The following is a 17,468-nucleotide window of genomic DNA, read 5'->3' as shown; positions in this document are numbered from 1 at the left end:
TAGAGAGAACTGTTTTGTATTCTCGCTGTATCAATCTCCTTTTCTTCCTCAAGGATTAAAAATGTGTGCATTTTTGGGGTCTCAGGAGTAATATCTGAAGACTTAGTATTTGGGAGCCAATTGAAAAAGCTCATCTATAATCAATGTTTTTGTTGTAATAAACAAATTCTGATATGCTTAGATTTGTACTACAGCTAATGCTTATTCTTTTCCTGTAACCTGTTTGCCTAGATGACTCTTTTTAACAGACTTTAATTATCTTAGCAATGTGTACACACTTGAGAACTTTTACCTCACGAGCAGCAAACTATTTGAATTGCTTACAACTGCCTCTTTATACTTTGCAGTATAAAGTACTGCAATACTCCATCTTTGAGTATTTCAACCTTTAAGTACGCAGCTTTCCTTCCTGGCACCATCGCAATACAGGCTAGGGATTTCTTCACTGAGATGTTAAGCTCAGCTGCTTTGTGGCAGGTAGAGAACTGTTCCTTAAAGAGCAATTTGTTACCTCCTTTCTACATGCACTGTAATTGCTAAACCTGCCAATAGTGTTTGAAAACTTAGGGGCTTTTGGAAAGTTTAACATTTTATCCTTCTTGGAAATCAGATTACTGAAAGGTAGCTGTGGAAGACTGAAATAGAGAGATATCGTCAATTTCATGCCATTAATTTCTGTTTTATATTAATAAAAAGTCAAGTGAAAATAACCTAGTTTGTGGATAAATATTTGTAAATTCCTGGATAAATTACCTGTTTTCTGGATAAATAATATTTGTTGATCTAGCTTCCTGTGGAAGCACTTCTTTTGAGGTCTTACATGAGCCTTACTCTTTAAATCTTTTGACCAAGCTGCTTCAGCTACGTCAGAGCTTAAGGATGGCTCCTATGGTATGTTAATGCCCCGTAGAATAATTTTCTGCCTTTTTCTATTGTGAGCAGACAATTAAAGTGTTGTTAACCTCATCTCTCTCTTCTCACACAAGAGCTCCAAGCGAGAGTGGAAGCCTCTGGAGGACCACAGCTGCACAGATGTACCATGGCTGCTCTTATTCATCCTCTTCTGCATAGGAATGGTGAGTAAAACTCAGATAATTCTGTAAATGTTATATAGTTAAAGAGTTTGCATTCAGAAGAAAGGAATTTTCAAACCCTTCAGTAACTTCATCACTGGGAAAAGTCAGGGTATATTTTCATGAGAACCACTGGCTGTAGAACAGAAATGGGTAGTATGTCCTTGGTAGGGATCCATAATTTATTGTTTGTGCCAATTCTTTCTTCAGCTTCTCTTCCCCTCCAGTTTCTTTGGTAAGTGATTTACATCATGAAGATGTATCACTTGAGTCATGTTTCTTAGGGGGATGGATGTCCCAGAAGTGATAGCTTTGAATCTGGTGAACAGTTCTATGAATGACAGTAAACTTTTTGTGAGAAACAAAGATCCTGAATATCAAAGAGTTGACTGCTTTTTGGGGGGTTGGTTTGTTTGGTTTGTTTGTTTTTTGTTGCCTTTTTTTTTCTTGGATGCTTAGTAGAAGCAGCTACTGTTAACAGCCATATTACTAGTGGTAAAATCTTTCTTTCAAAGTTATACCATCTCTGTCCTGTGTGATGAAGCCATCACCTTTCTCAGGTCAGCCTCACAACCCTCTTGACTTTATGTTAAAAAAACAGACCTCTAAGAGCTGCAGATTAGTGAAAACTAGCAATACACTTCTTTTCATCTTGTTTTGCTTCATACCATTCTTCTTAAACAGAGAATGTCTGTTTCTGTCTTGTTCTGCTATGTTACAAGCAGTAGTCCTTAGGGGTTTGGGACTTAGATGCTGTCAGCTTTCTTTTCTGCTGTCCCTTGGTCTCTGGTGTTTGGAATAATTCCACTGAAAAATTTATTCTACTTTCCCCAGGGTGTTTGTCCATGGCTGTGCTTCAAATGCAAAAATTATAACGATTATTTAAAATCATATGAATTACAGTGTCACTGTAATGTGGCTATCTTAAAATTGCAAAAAGTACAGTACTTCCTGAAACAAGTAGCTCTCTCTTTTGTGTTTGATTTTTTCTTGGCTCTATTGATGTTCCCTGATTATTCGTGCATACTTACCTGTTCCCCCAATAATAATTAGGTCTGCTATGCATGAGTGTCCCAAATTTTCCTGTCTAAGCAATATGATATACAGAGCAATTATCCTATTGTTAGGATACCTTGTTAGTTACTGTTCTAGGGGACTTCATTTGAAGGGTCAGGTGCCATGACAAGCCAAGAGGACATCACTGCACACTTGTAAATTAGCTTTGATAGAGGAAGGGTTGTATGATTTGCCTGTGTGTAAGGACAAAAATTCTTGAACCAGCCAAGAACCTGAGGACTATTGTATGTAAAATGCACGCTAGTGTGTCCTTTACAGAATAGTAGGGGATCTGAGAAATTAAAAGTGAATGCTGGAAATTAGCTTGAATTATTATGATGACTAGTGAGCCTTTTGATCACTTTGCTCTTGTTTTCAGTTTGAATATTAGGTCTATAAGTGCATTAGTGCATTGGCAAGGGAAACATAACAATTGGCTTGTTGTCTGGAATTGATAGCCTATCCATTAGAGAAGGTCACTCTACTGTATCTTCACACCTTTGAAACCACACATTTTCACTGTTCTGTACTGAGTTCATTACCTGTTGTCATCATCTCATCTGATCCTGCCACTGCCATCTGTTGCTTCACACATTTGTCTCAGCTGCTCAAATCTTAGCTTGTGAAAACAAGTTCACTGATGGTAGTGGAGTGAGCTGATGGTTCATTTCTGCCTGTCAGTGGTGGTGTTAATGATGCTTTTGCACCAGTCTCCTGTTTGCACAATCACCATCTTGATCTTGGTTTTTTCTTGAGAATTGTGTCTGAAAGTTCACAGCAAGACCTGCCTATGTGTTGGTATTTTCCAAATTACACTGTCTGAGCCATCTTGCTCTGTGTCTGGTTTTTTCCTGCATTTAAATCCAGCATATGGAACCATAGTAGCCTTGATCTGGTCACTTGTTTTAGGAGCACTTCCTTAGAAGAAACTTGTGTTAGATAGGCCTCTTCATTCTAGCTCATCTTTGAAAGCAAGTAATTTGAAGGAAAGAAAAAATTCTGAAAGCAAGAAAATCTGGACTGTGTGGAATTCTCTAAGATGCATAGTAATCCTTGACAGCTCCAGCTCTGCTTGTAGCTAGCTCTCCTTCACTGCCTGCTCTTGGTCTCCCTTCTGCTTCGTGCACAATTCACTGACAAAATGACTAACAAAAAAACCACCTACAAGAGTCTTAACTATGCTTGTATAATACCCAGTGTTGGATATCTCAATCCTCTTTTAGGTTACATTCAATTTTATCGTTGCACAACATCTCTCTGTGATGGTCCTTGTCTTTCCTTTTTCAGGCCGAAAGAATTTTTAGACAACTTCTACTTAGAAACAAATTAATAAAACTGACTTCTCCCAACTGTCAAACAAAATATTGCTAAACTGTGGATTTTTTTTTTTTTTTTCCTCCTCCAGGGTTTTATTTGTGGCTATTCAATAGCTACAGGAGCAGCTGCAAGACTGCTTTCAGGATATGACAGTTATGGAAATATTTGTGGACAGAAAAATGTCAAGGTGGAGGGAATAGTCAACAGTGGTCTGGACCTTACACACAAGAAGTAAGTATGTAATTCAGTTGCTGCATTCTGTAAACCAGGAAAGGCAAAACCTTTCTTCCTTTGAGAGTGGTTTTCAATAAAATGGGAAAAGGGATATGCTAACTCATTCCTGCTTGTCATTTGGCACTTTTCTCACCTAGAGGACAACAATCTCTTGTAACAACCAGCAACAGTACTTGGAGATGTGCAATATGAATATAGCTAAAGACATTGAGCAATTACCTTTTCTTGGTATCCACTTTATCCACTTCATGTAGGATATTGTATTAGGCCACTGAAGAGTCTAGTTTGTTAAAGTTTTAGGTGTGACAAGTATTTTCAGATTTAGGAGCTGACCTTCAATATTAATTTAGAAAGGTTTGCTTTTGATGTTGTATGCTCAGTTTCTGCTGCTAGGTGTAGGGGGAGATGAGATATATCTAACACATTAAACTGTAAGCAGAATGTGCGTAAGTGACTTGTGGAGAAAATGCACAAAACTTGTAAGCAGCTCACAGCTCTTATTAAGCAGTATCATGTTAAACCCCTTACTTACAGTTTAGGTATTTCCCATCTGTTTCCCAAAAACATCCCACTGCAGTAGTAGTACTGGAGAAGTAACAAAAATTCTGGACTTACAGGTTTAAAACATCTCTTGAGGTTTGCCTGCCAGTCAGTGCCCAGAGCACATCTGTACAACTTGGGTGACTTAAGAAAGTAAACTGTTTAGCCTGACCATTGAACAGTGGTATAAACAGACAAAAAAAAAAAAAAAAGAAAGATGTTTCTTTCACTGTTTGATTCCTTCAAAGAATTAAAAAGTTATTAATTTCTGAGTATAATAACCTTTTGCTTCCCACTTTCAGAGTAACAGAAAATCAATAATTTCCATAAATTATTTTGGAGGGATGCTTTTTTAAGATCTGCTTATTTGGAGTTGCTATACAAAAAACTTCTAAATACTTGATTTAAGATTTAATGTGGCTGGGTAATTGGTGGTTACCAGAAGGACTTGAGATAAATAAAATGGCCTGAAATATTGTACAGATTTCTTCTGTCAAAAACCCCCCACTTCTTAATTTAATCCCATCTTCCAGGAGGGTTGAAAGGCTTAAAATTCATGAAGCATAGTTTTCCTATTTTTTTACATAAACATTTTAATGGTTTCCAAATCCGTGTATATTCAATACAAAATTGTTATTCTGGCATTCTGAGATAAAATGCAAATTTTAAAATCATAATTTTAAACTTACTTTTAGAAAGAAATGGTGTCTGAGTTCGTGTGAAGGTAGAGAAATTTAGACACCTTATTGAAATGTAATAATTACTGTTGTAATAGACTGCTACATGTGACAGAAATCACACCATCATGTGGAGAAACATCTACCACTGCTTAGTGATTTCCTCTTGTGAAGGCAAGCTCAAAAGACAGCAAATAAAATGAGAGACTATTTTTAACACAGTTAATAGATAGACTGTTGTTTATTAAGAAGTCTTAATGAGGTTCAGAAGGATTATGTTTTTGTAACAAAGATGTTGTGGCTTGAGGCGTGACCTAAGCAAATTAACAGATACACTTATAAGGAATATCATCATCTCTATTTGCCTGAGAGTAAGAGAAAACCTTCTACCAAGGCAGACTGTTCACATGAAGTGCCTGGTACAGTCCAGGGTAGTGAGTTTTGGAAGAGATTGGTTCTTATATAAGCGAGTGATCCTTCATTCTCTCACACCCTATAGTTTCTTCTGAAAAATTGCCAAGCAAATTTAAACAGCTATCTGCTTTGCATCTGTCTCTAGCAGATGGAGTTTCTCCAGTGTCTGAGGTACAGTTCATGGGAGTATTTCATGCTATTTTTATAAAAGTACTTTTCAGACAGCCTGTAAAAATAAGCTTTTCTTCCTGCCTGTACATTTCAGTTTGTGTAGAGAAAGAGGACTTTTAGGATCCACAAATGCGGTTCTGGAAACATGAAGTTATTTCATTTTGCTGGCAGGGTAATTCTGTTTTCGTTTCCCAATCCAAAGGCAGAAAGCTAAATCATCTGTAAAAATAACATTTTCTTCTTTGTACGTGACAGCAACCCATAGGCACTGTCATGTGGAAATGAAATGAATGTGACCTGTGTGGATATGGAAATCTGGGTGGTAAGGGTGAAGAGGACAGTCCTCACAGGGATATGATTTGCTCTGTGTGCGTCAGATATGCTGAAACCACTGAGATGAAATCTTGGGAAGGGGGGTTCTACAATTTGGTCTCATCAACAAAGAGTGGATCAGGCATCTTTTTATTTTTACCACAGAAACAACAGTACACTTTAATAGTCTAGAGTCAGACATGGCAGTGAATTCTAATTAAATCTATCTGCTTCAAGTAAGCTCTTTGCTTTACAAATTCTGGTAGTTGTAAGGGGGTTAAAAAAAAAAGATGTTTTATTTGCAAATATATGATGACCATGGCAGACAAATGTAAGTCCCTGAAATGCTAGTTCAGTCTGATTTTTGATCACCAATACTGCTTGGACAGAACTCAGTTTTTGCTGTTTACTCCAGTATAAGGAGATGTGCATATGCTGCTATAGAGAATATAGCATTCCACCTTAAAAAATGCCCTTGACCCCAGAAAATGGGGTTTAGGTAAGGGGAAAACCCAGGGAGAGTTTGCAAGCAAGCATGCAGAGAATTTGGCTGAGTGAAACTGCATGTACCCTACAGTTAAAGACATTTTTGCCACTAGGCTCTCATCTTCATTCGACAGATTTATTGGCACAGATGAGTTATGATATTTGGTAGCTTGATCTATGTGCCTTGAAAAAGGGAACCTGAACAAAGAACAGCCTGGGTAGTTATTCCCTTTCAATCCAAACTCCCCATCCCTCACATGACAGTCCGTACCAATGGCAGTGTTCTGTAGTCCACATTGTAATATGGTTGTTACGGTTCGTATACCATGCTCTATGGGCTGTACACTCTAGCTGTTAATTTTTAGGCAATATTTAAGATGCTAGCTTTGTTTATTCTAAGTATTGTTGATGTTCAGATTATTAGCTCCAGGTTTCACCTTATTGCTCTCTACAGCTACCCAAAAGGAAGTTGTGGAAAGGGGGGGATCAATCTCTTCTCCCGTGTAGCAGTTGAGAGGAAGTTTAGATTGGACATTATGAAAAATTTCTCTGTCAAAAAGGGTTATCAAGCCCAGGGAAGTGATTGAGTCACTGTTCCTGGAGGTATTTAAAAGACGTGTTGATGTGGTGCCTAGGGACACGGTTTAGTCGTGGGCTTGGCAGTGTTGGGTTTACAGCTGGAGTAGATGGCCTGAATGGTCTTTTCCAACCTAAAAGATTCTATCGTTCTAAATCTACCCTCTTTTAGTTTAAAGCTGTTCCCCCTTGTCCTGTCACTATTTGTCTATGTGAAAAGTCACTTTCCCTCTTTTTCATAAGCCCCCTTTGAGTACTGGAACGCTGCTATAAGGCCTTCCCACAGCCTTCTCTTCTCCAGGCCGAACAGCTCCAACTCTCTTAGCCTGTCTTCATATGCTCCAGCCCTCTCATCATTTTTGTGGGCCTCCTTTGTGCTCACTGTAATGGATTCATGTCTTTCCTGTACTGGGGGGTCCCAGAGCTGGGTGCAGTGTGCTGGGTGGGGGACCCATGAGAACAGAGTAGAAGGGGAAAATTCATCCCCCTTGCCCTGCTGGTCGTGCTTCTTTTTACAAAGCCCAGGGTACAGTTGGGTTTCTGGGCTGCAGGTGTACGTTGCAGGGTCACTGGTCATTTTTGATGCACCAGTACCCCCAAGTCCTTCTCTGCAGAGCTGATACTACATAAAGATGCATAAAGACACTTAATGTTGTAAGTCTGCCATACTGATTTTCATATAGCAAACATATTTTCATTTGCAGTGTTGAAGCATCTCTAACAGTATGATTGCCTTGTTTACTTCAGTCTTTGTGTTGCTGATATAAGTTATTCTGTTATCAACAAATTAGTCTATTGTTGATTGTAAATAACTGAAATTGCAGCACAAACCATGTAAGTACATTCTTCTAGGAAGAAACAAAACCTGGTCTGTGATTACACAATATGGAATTTTCTGCAGTAAAATCACTTATTTTCTATAAATAAGCTTTATAAACAAAAATAAAATTAACCTTTTCTTCTGTAATGCTGGTGCCTGGCATTTTGATTTTTGTTTTAACTGCTAGAAATTTAAAAAAAAAAATCTTACTTCTGTCTTCCTAGACTACAGATTGAAGCCACGGATTGGATAGCTTGGAATTTTCTGTGCAACTCCCTTACTTCTGTCAGAACTGCCTCTGCCACTGCAGTGCAGTGTTTGAATTACATGTGTCTATTTAAGTGCATGCCAGCACAGCACACTTGTGTCAAAACTGCATGTGACACTGCAATTGAGTTGTATTTCTAAACTGCCAGGCTTAAGTTAAAATGGTAGTATTTTACAAAATATTCCAGCAATTAAAATTACAACTTGGCCCAGAAATTTAAATTACTGTAGAAGTGGGCTGAGTTCTGTCTTGTCAGTGGCAACATTCCTCATCTGGTTTCCGTAGGTAATATGTGTTAAGGGACATTCAAAGAAGCCTTCTGTCCAGGAACTGGAGTCCAGCCCTATATATCCTGGTGTCTGCCTAGGCTGAGAGATGGGGATGGACTGACACGTATGGGACACTCATGCAGCTGGTTACACAGACTGGTACTGACAAAGTGCTGCCTTCAACAGCGGGACTCACAAACAGAAGCACAGACAGCCACGTCCTCTCCTCCTCATGGGCTCACAGAGACAGAAGGTCACTAGTGCAGGCACACATATGACACTTTCTAGGTTCACAAGCTCACATACGTTTGTGGAGCCCTCAAGTACCAGCACAGCACCTCTACTCACCTGGCACCCCTGCCCCGTATCTGTCTCTTGAGTTCCTCCTACTCAGCAGCTGATCCAGCTTGGTGCTAACTAGCAAACACTCACACACTCGTCCCACAGGCACCCTGTGCTCACAGTTCTCTCAAATACCAGTGCAGACCCTCTGCCTACCTGACACCTCTGCCTGGACCCAGAGCCTCCTACGCACCATCTGATGAAGTTTGGAGTTTGTTGGGGAGTTACAACAGGAGTTGAACTCAATTATCCTTGTGGGTTCATTCCAACTCAGGATTTTCTGTGATTCTGTAACATGTGTACACCTGCTTTGGCTCAGCCCCTGTCAACAGCCAGCACCATGTGGGCTGTGACCACTTGTGCTCAGTCCTTCACCTCTGTAGCTGCATTTTTTTGTGGATGCACATTGTTCCCACCCCAGCAACCCATTGCCAAGACCCCTCTCTGCCCCAGTCACTGGCACTGAGACCCCACTCACTTCTGTAGCTGGCACCACAGGCCTGGGGCCTGTAAACCCCTGATCTGATTCTAGTTGCTGGCACCAAATCCTTCATGCCCATGCCAGTCTCCCCAGTAGCTGGCACTTAATCCCTGCAGGACTTGCAGCATCCATACACACGGAGCAGAGACTGGAACTATGCAGAGAGAGAGTTAAAGGATTTAGTAATAGGATATGACAGACTGCAGTGATCAGGTGCTGGGATCAGTGTACTGACCAACACCAGCTTGCATGCAACTGTCCCTTTTACACCCCTTTCTGTCTGCCACCCTGTCCCATGCACACCCCCTCAGCAGCTCGCACAGTCCCACTGACCACTCCTACTTTCTGTATCTGTGGGTTTGCATCCTTTTCAGCCACATAGTCCCTGCCTGCAGTTTCTTGGTAGCCCATCAATGATTGTGATTGACTGGGTTTGTTTCTGATTATTAATATAATAATCTGATTACTATATTCTGATTATTAATATAATATTAACACTAAGTGGTTAAGTTTTATGTCTGAGTGTCTCCCTCCTTTTCCTTATTATCTCCGTTTGTCAAGGTGCTTAGCCAGATAGTCTTATGGAAAGTTAATAATTTTCAAAATCCACATATCCTTGCCAACTTATGTGACTGACTGGGTTTATTCCCATCCTAACCTCCCTTACCACATCAATCAGGTTTTACTCTGTAAGTTCTTGTTCGTGGCTTCTTTGACCAAATAACCTCAAATGAGCAGACGCTCTTCTTCCATGTACTCTTATAGTATAGAATAGCAACTGTAGAAACTTGCCCTCATGCAGTGGAAGCTTTGACAGGAGTGTTCAGTTGAGACAACTCTTGAACATCTTGGTATTAACTCAAGAGTATTTTCTTTGAAATAAAGGAAGACTGTCACTTATTACTCACATACAGTTACTTTGATTGTGTTTACAGGACAGAATTTTCACGTTTGCATTTGCTTCTCAGACAGTGGTCTATGGATTCCTGAGATGGGTAGTGTGTATTAAATAAAAAAAACAGAAATAGCAGTGGATGATTTTCAGTGAGATGTGGACAAGCAAAGGGAATGTTTTAAGAATGCAGGTAATTACCACATTACAATTGATTTAGATTACGTGGGGTTTGATGGACTTTTCAGGAAGTAAGACTGTACTACATACTTATCATTCTTGTATACTGACACTGGGTAATAGAACAGTAGACAGCAATTAGTGTACAGACTGAAGTTGTTCAGGCAGGACCTAAATGCCTTCTAGGAATAGAAGGGATTTTACTGATCACAGAATGAATTCCCATCCCAAGGACTGCAAAAATAGAAATGGCATTTTATATGGTGGTTTGGTATCGATTTCCTATGATGATGTTAGAAAATATGTAGAGAGTATTTCAATGTATAGTGTATCACCAGAATTGTAGGAATTTGAAAGACTTGTTCTACTTCCAAAGAGAAAGGCGTTCTTCATCTGTATTATACCATCAGTGGGCAGTTCTGTAGGTTTAGGGCTTGTGATGAAATGTGTATAGCCGGGAGATGTTAGCTAAGGATCTATAATATGTGCTTCAAATGGCAATGACTCATCATGGAAAGTGAGAAAATAGAATCTCTTTAAAATACTGCACTTGAACATGAGATAGTTGTAATGAAATATCTGAACCATTTTTATTTCAAAGCAAATACTAAAGTAATCTGTTCAGTCATATGGTGTGGAAAATTGATCTAAACTAAAAAGCTGTTCTTGATTGCTGGTATTATGTGTTTTCATTAAAACAGCCATGGACTTTGTCCTTTTGCAGCATAAGGGTAACTTTATGGGGTTTATTGGATCTTTCTAGAAAAATTTGTTAAGTTTAAGGGTGGAGTGAAGGTTTGTGTATGTTTGGGCTCATATTTATGAAAAGGCATGGTAGGAGTATTGCTGTTTTTAGCAATACTGTTTTTAGCATCACTTGAATGGACTTGAATCAGGTAGAGTTAAACATCCTTTCTGTGTTATCCGGAGGTATATAAATACCCATATACTTGTGGTGCATACGTTGAGTACATAAATTCTTTTGATCCACTCAGTTATGATAATATGAAATTTACTGTGTTTCTGGATAGACTGAATCAATCAGTCTTGACTGAATCCTATAATTTGAAATTTTGTTCAGCGTAATTGTTAATTCAAATAGAAATTATTTACCTTTTTTCCTTCCCTAGGTATGTATTCTTCTTGGATCCATGCAATATCGATATAGTACATCAGAAAATCAAGTCCCTTGCCTTGTGTGTATCAGCTTGCCCAAGGAAAGAACTAAAAACTCTGGCTGATATTCAGAAATTTGCAGAAACTAATGGTATGGAAAAAATATGTTTGCTTTTGTTCATATACCAGATATTTTCACAGGATTAAAAAAAGGCTCATGCATTAGCTGAGCTAAAAATGAAATATGTATGAAGAAATACGAATAGAAATAATGTGCTCTTTTCATTAAGCTAAAACGTTACTAAATCTTACAGTATGCTAGTGTTCCGTCATGTCTTGGGCAGTATTGAAAGCTTGTTGTTAAAACAGGGATACAAAGTGTAACAAGCACTTGAAGGAATGTCTCAGCTCCTAGGGAAATGTGCTGACATTGCTGCTCAACAGTAGTGCTGTTGAAATGTCCTCATGTATATGGGGTTAGTGAGAGCAGTGCTGCTATTTAATGGCACTTGTGGCACAGAGAATGACTGTGTGTGTGTGAAAATATTCCTGCTTCTTTTCAGTGCTGCAGTGTGGTTCCTGTTGGTTTGGTTTTTTTGTTAATTTTTTTTTTAGTTTTCCCTAAGAGTAGTACTTTTTCTAAGTAGTAGTGACACTGATACTGCTAGCTCAGTTCCTGTTTTAACAGTCTTTGGAATAAAATGCATAGGAAGTAACCAACTTTTGGACGTTCAAAAGAAAGTAAAGATGAAAATTTAAATTAAGGAAATTTCAGGGGTTTTCAGCTATTTAAGTGGGAACATTTCGTCCTAAACTTACCTTATCTTTTAAAGTGCTGCAGTAAAATTTCTTTGTGAGGTGCTCGACTAAAGATGAGTCAGTCTGGATGACCCAGTTCAAAGGGGTGAAACCTCTTGATTACTTTCCATAAAGGAAACTGAAATGTCTGTTTCTGTTCTAATACAGGTTATTTGAGTACTTCTTGTTTGAAAGCAGGGCGAGTGGAAGTGTCCCTAGGGTCACTGCTAATGCCCCTGGCTCTCCCACTGCACTGTGCCCACACACCTGGGTGTCTGACACTTGAACTATCGCGCGGCGTCACAGCTTCCGTGGAGCTGCGCAAAGAGCTGTGCCCGCACAGTGTGGCTGGTGAATGAGAGCCTCCTCATGTGGTCTGTGCAGCCTTGTCAATTACAAGGGAAACTACTCAGTACCTACAGCTGTATTCTTCACTCCTTCTCTGAGCGTGCTGTGTTTCTTTTAACCAACGCAGGGCAGTTATTTGTTGGTATGAAGTTAAGGTCATTTGTACTGGAGTTCAGGTATTTCTTGAAGTAATGAAGTGCAGCCATGTCTTGTTTTATCACCAACACTGTTTCCATGTTTATAAATCAAGTCTCTTATTAGTTGTGCCTGAAATATGTGCCAGTTTAATGTAACTGTTTTTTAAAGTACAACGAAAACCACTCTTCCCAAAACATGCTATGCTATGTCTTTTCTCATCATTCTTTCTTCTAACTGTATCTCTCTTAGTGCTTTAGACTTTAAAAGATATAATTCTTTTTACTTGACATGACAGAACGGTATTTTCAGTTTCCAGAAGCTTGGTCAAAAGTATGAAACCTGATGTTAGATCAGAACAAAATCTTTAATGAGTTCAGTTCCGAATTTTCGTTATATAATGTTTGACTTATCAAAAACAGGTATTATACTAAACTGATCTTTCCTTTTATAGATGAACTCTGTGCAAGACTGGAATCACACTGTTCAGAGAAATATTGTCATCTTCATGGTTATATTTCTGCTTAAATGTTCACCAGCCTTTGCAGGTTCCAAAAAGGGATGGTTTACAGCAAATGAACAGCTTAATTGCTGACTGTCTTAACTGCTGCATATGTATAGTAGAAGTTCAAGTGTGATTCAGTCTCATAGTTGAGCAAGAACAGTGAATTAGTACCAAAACTATAGTACTTGGTAAGCAGAATATTTTTTCTAAGATATGATAGTGGATTTAAATTAATTAGCACTAGGATTATGTTTGGCAGTCTGTTTTAAGTGACCATTGACTCCAGTGTAAAAACGATAATGATGAAATTTGAGGACCTTGAACATGACTGCAAAGAGCTTAATTGCAATTTCCATGTTTGTTCTATAGTTAGAATATAGAGTTCAGCTGTCAAACTGAAGAATGAGGGCAAGCTTGTGATAATCAGTGCTGAATTTTCACAGGCTCGTGACTTCTAACGTTCAACAAGAAAACCATCGTAATGGTTTTTTAATATATGGGTAAAGAGTGCAGTCAACTCTTGGTTTTGCTCTTTTGAGCCTTTCTGAAAGCTTTAACGCTCCCTGCATCCTGAAAACAGCAATTGTGCTGAAGACAGAATCTGTGTAGGTTGTTGCATGTACTTTTGTAGAGTTGGCCATTTTCACCTGGTTCATATGCCATCCCTGAAATCACCTTACTTGTCCATGTACCTTGAAGTTCTTTCATAAATTACTGCTTAAGAGCCCTTCCACAACCCAAAGAAACCATCTGTTGTGACTCAGCCCATCAGGAGGTGGTGTGGTAAGTTAAAAATGAATGGGTTTTTTTAATCTAAACATCAAGAGATGTAACATAGTAAAACATACTACAACATCCTTGTATTGACTAATGATTTTATCAGTACCACATATGATCTTGCAGCTAACTTAGTACTTATGGTATCTTTCTTGAAGCAAGACAGACACTTGATTGGCTCTACACAAGAGGACACAACTGCCAATCCCAAGGGTTCAGAGCAGTTATGGCAGAGCTCTTATTCATTGCGCAGTACAGCTTGTATTTTTCTGTAAGCAAGATTATAAATAAGCATTTAGGGCAGGGAAAATGCTTGCTTGAGGCGTGAAGATCATTTTATGACAAAGCAGCCTTTAAGCTTTCTGAATCAGTAATGCACTTGCTCTTCTGCTATAATTTGAGAAAAGCAGCTGATTTTGTGAATAACACAGCACCATTTCAGGGCAGTAACTTCACTCTCACTCCTACCCCACTTGCTCTCTCACAGTCAGGCATTTGCTGTGCCTTCCTTCCTAAGAAGAGAAGAAGCACATCCCTTACAAAGCCAGGCCGATTTTAAAAAAACAAGGAAGTGTGTGTCTTTAATCTGTTCAGAACAATTGACATCCAGAACACTGGGAACCAGCTGAGACTTCTTACAAGAGGAGGAAAAAGGGAAAGAAAAAGAAAAGATCTTTGCCCTGTGCAAAGGTGCAAGTTGTAAAATGCAGGGGTGCTCCTGGGAGTGACACAGAAAGGTGCAGTGTTATCTAAGAAACATTCTAATGCTGTTCTCAAAGAGCTATACTAATACTTGAGTTTGTAGAGCTATGAATTGGACAAAACTGAGAATGTCATATGTTGTGAAGTGACTGCTGCTGCTCTCCCCAGGATTTTCTCACCCAGCAGAACACCTCAGGCAGGGAGTACTTGTGATTCAATGTTTTTGTCGGTCTTGGCACTTAAAAAATGTGTATTTTGAGGAGTGTGACTGAAAGCTGTTTTTCCCAGAAACCTGATTGATGCTTCAAAACTTAATGTCCGTGAAATATTGCAATGGTGTTTTCAAGGACTTGCCAAAGCATTTTGAAATATCCTTGAAGATATAATTCATCTGTGACTGTGCCAAATGAATAATGAAATTTCATTATTAAAAAGAAACACTAGAAGGTGGCCATAATTTCTGTTGTGTTTAATTCAGTGATAACTATACTGTCTGTTCAGTGTATTCCTATCTGTTATGTAAATATCTGGATGCCTACTTAGGAATCTAAAATTAAATTTCTCTTTTACAGAATGTTAGCAGGGATCTCTCTTGTCTGAGATCTGTAGCTAGACCAGGCTAGTTATGGTCTGGGTGGACTTAGAGCCAGAGATAAAGCTACATTAAATTTGCTACAGAGACTGACCTGAAAGAAACCTATAGAGGAAATCAGTCTGGTTAGGTCAGAGCAGGTAATCTCTCTGAGCTATTAGGAGGAACCACAGGGGAAACAAAACGGATTTTTCTTTTATCTGAAGTTAATGACATCTTCATGTGCAGTAGTCAAAATACATTTTTGCAGTTCCCATTGGTACTTGCCTTAGAAATAGCCATTACCTTGATTGCTGCTGGCTTCTGATATTTTTCATCTGTTCTTCCCCCCGCCTTTGTTTTCACTGAAAGTATTCTATTTAAAACTTAATCCTTTGCTCATGATTTTCCTGAAGCATGTTGTACCATGCTAGTTAGAGGCATCTTATGGTTAAAGGAATTCTGTACCCACAGGTCTTTGGGAACCTGGGTGTGTTAGTGTTGAATGTCATTTTTTTATTGACTTGAGTAAAAGTGCATTATGACCAGTTTGAGATAGTCATCCACCTCTATTCTACCTTGTTACCAGAACTGTCCATCAGGGTTGCCTTGCATTGGAAATGGATCCTCTAGTTAGAATGAACTTGTTTCCTTGATAGAAAGTGGCTGCATGTGGAGTCCTCCAGTACTGTTTTGTGTTATTCATTACATTAATAAACCATTTGGAAAGGGGAAGAAACATTGAGGTAATAAATAATCTGCTTAATTATTTAGAATTACATGGAAAAAACCCTGCTATTTATCAATTGCAGTGGAATAAGGTGTCAAATCAAAAGGAATTCCCCCAGAATGAAGGGGTGGGAAACAACCATCGTTATGCTTATAGTGTTTTAATTTAAAATGGCTATTTGTACTTGGGAAAGAGATTGTGAAGCTACTGAGGATCACAAGAGGATTAGGTGGAGGCACAGCATTGTCCAAAAGTGTAATGTTTATTAATTGTGAAGAGGGACTGTGTTTTGTGTAAACTCATGCTCTGTTGGCATCATAAAGCGTGTGTTCTGGCCCTTCCTTGACAATTTTTTTTTTAAACTTATGCACAAACACACATATTTGTATATTTCCAGTATGTATACACATACTGTATGTGTATACAAGGGTAACAAGGATTATCATAAAAAAAGACCAGTGATTCTTCTGCCTGGAAAAGAGAAAACTGTCAGGAACAATAAGGTCATTGAAAGCAGGAATAGCTTAAAAGAAGATTAAAAAATTATTATTCTATGATCTCATAACCTGACTATTGTGAAAATAGAGGTCAAAAATGAGTCACTAATCATGAAAGAGCCAGATTTTTCTCCACACAAGTTGGTTGATTTACAAAACTTATTGCCATGAGGATATTTTAGATACATAAAAGATAAACTCTTAGGATAGTACTGTTTAGATATTTAGTAGCAGGTTAGTCCTTGACCTCTAAGTGGTGCAGAGCTAAAGATACAGTAGGAGAAACATCTGCTACTTGACTAGATGGATTTTAATTTGATTCCAGAGTAGATGGTTTTATTTAGCACAGGAAGAAATATGAGTGGAGGAATTGGTAAATTAATATTTGCATTCACATTTCTGTACTGTTAATACAAATGGGGAAAAGTGAAGAGTATTGTCTTGGTTTTTTAATTAAAATTGAAAAGACACATGCAAATTCTGAATCTAGGGGCTTTTTTTGTGGTTTTTTTTTGGTTTTGTTTTGTTTTGTTTGTTTGTTTTACATACTGTTACTTGTAAGAGCAACTGTGCTTAGCCATCACAGTTGTTCTCTTTGTGGTCTTCAATTCTAGAGACATTTGAGGATCTAACTAGTGGGGTTTTATTTTGGATCTTTCTTGGAACACACTTGCAGGCGCTAGAAAATACATTCAGTTCAGTCTCACATAATTTATAAAAGAAAACTGTAATTTCTCCTGCCCTTTGATGCTTGTTGTTTTAAAAAAGTAGTAGTATGTCTCTGTGCAACAACTAGAAGTATAGATATACAAAAACCTTACTTTCCTTCCTTTAAAACACACACTGTGTTTCTGAAAGGCACCAGTGGGTAGATCTAGAGAATGCAGCTTGCTTTCTTTTGCTGAGAACAACTCTGTCATACTAATCTGAGAAGTCCTGACTGCAGAGTGGTTTGTCCTATGCCTTTTTGCTCATCTCAAGGCATCACTATTTTGCTAGGTTCTGCTAGGGCCTAGAAATCAGGTTTTTAGGTATTAAGGTTCAGCTCTGTCCTTATTTGGCCTTCTGGTGCTATTCCTGCACAATTTGTGAGAGGCATAGCTGCCACATTTAGCTATGTCTGTGCAGTCCTCTGGTGTTTCTATTTTACTGCTAGTTAACACCCTATTCAAGCTTATGGC

General features: G+C 38.6%; 1 protein-coding gene across 3 annotated transcripts in view; it reads left to right on the top strand.

Moving 5' to 3' along the window:
• The window catches only part of SLC44A1 (solute carrier family 44 member 1), a 69,922-nt gene that overhangs the window by 17,146 nt on the left and 35,308 nt on the right, over positions 1-17,468 (top strand). For all 3 annotated transcript variants that reach the window (XM_027714418.2, XM_027714417.2, XM_027714416.2), the window contains exons 2-4: positions 987-1,076; positions 3,535-3,677; positions 11,239-11,375. In XM_027714418.2, the coding sequence (XP_027570219.1) occupies positions 987-1,076; positions 3,535-3,677; positions 11,239-11,375 (370 nt within the window). The remainder of the gene's footprint in view (positions 1-986; positions 1,077-3,534; positions 3,678-11,238; positions 11,376-17,468) is intronic.

This window comes from Pipra filicauda, unplaced genomic scaffold (assembly GCF_003945595.2).
Source record: "Pipra filicauda isolate LSUMZ 115617 unplaced genomic scaffold, ASM394559v2 scaffold441_size551697_pilon, whole genome shotgun sequence".
In the NCBI taxonomy this organism is placed as follows: Eukaryota; Metazoa; Chordata; class Aves; order Passeriformes; family Pipridae; genus Pipra; species Pipra filicauda.
The sequence above is the reverse complement of the archived record's forward strand: the minus strand, read 5'-3'. Positions and strand labels throughout refer to the sequence as shown.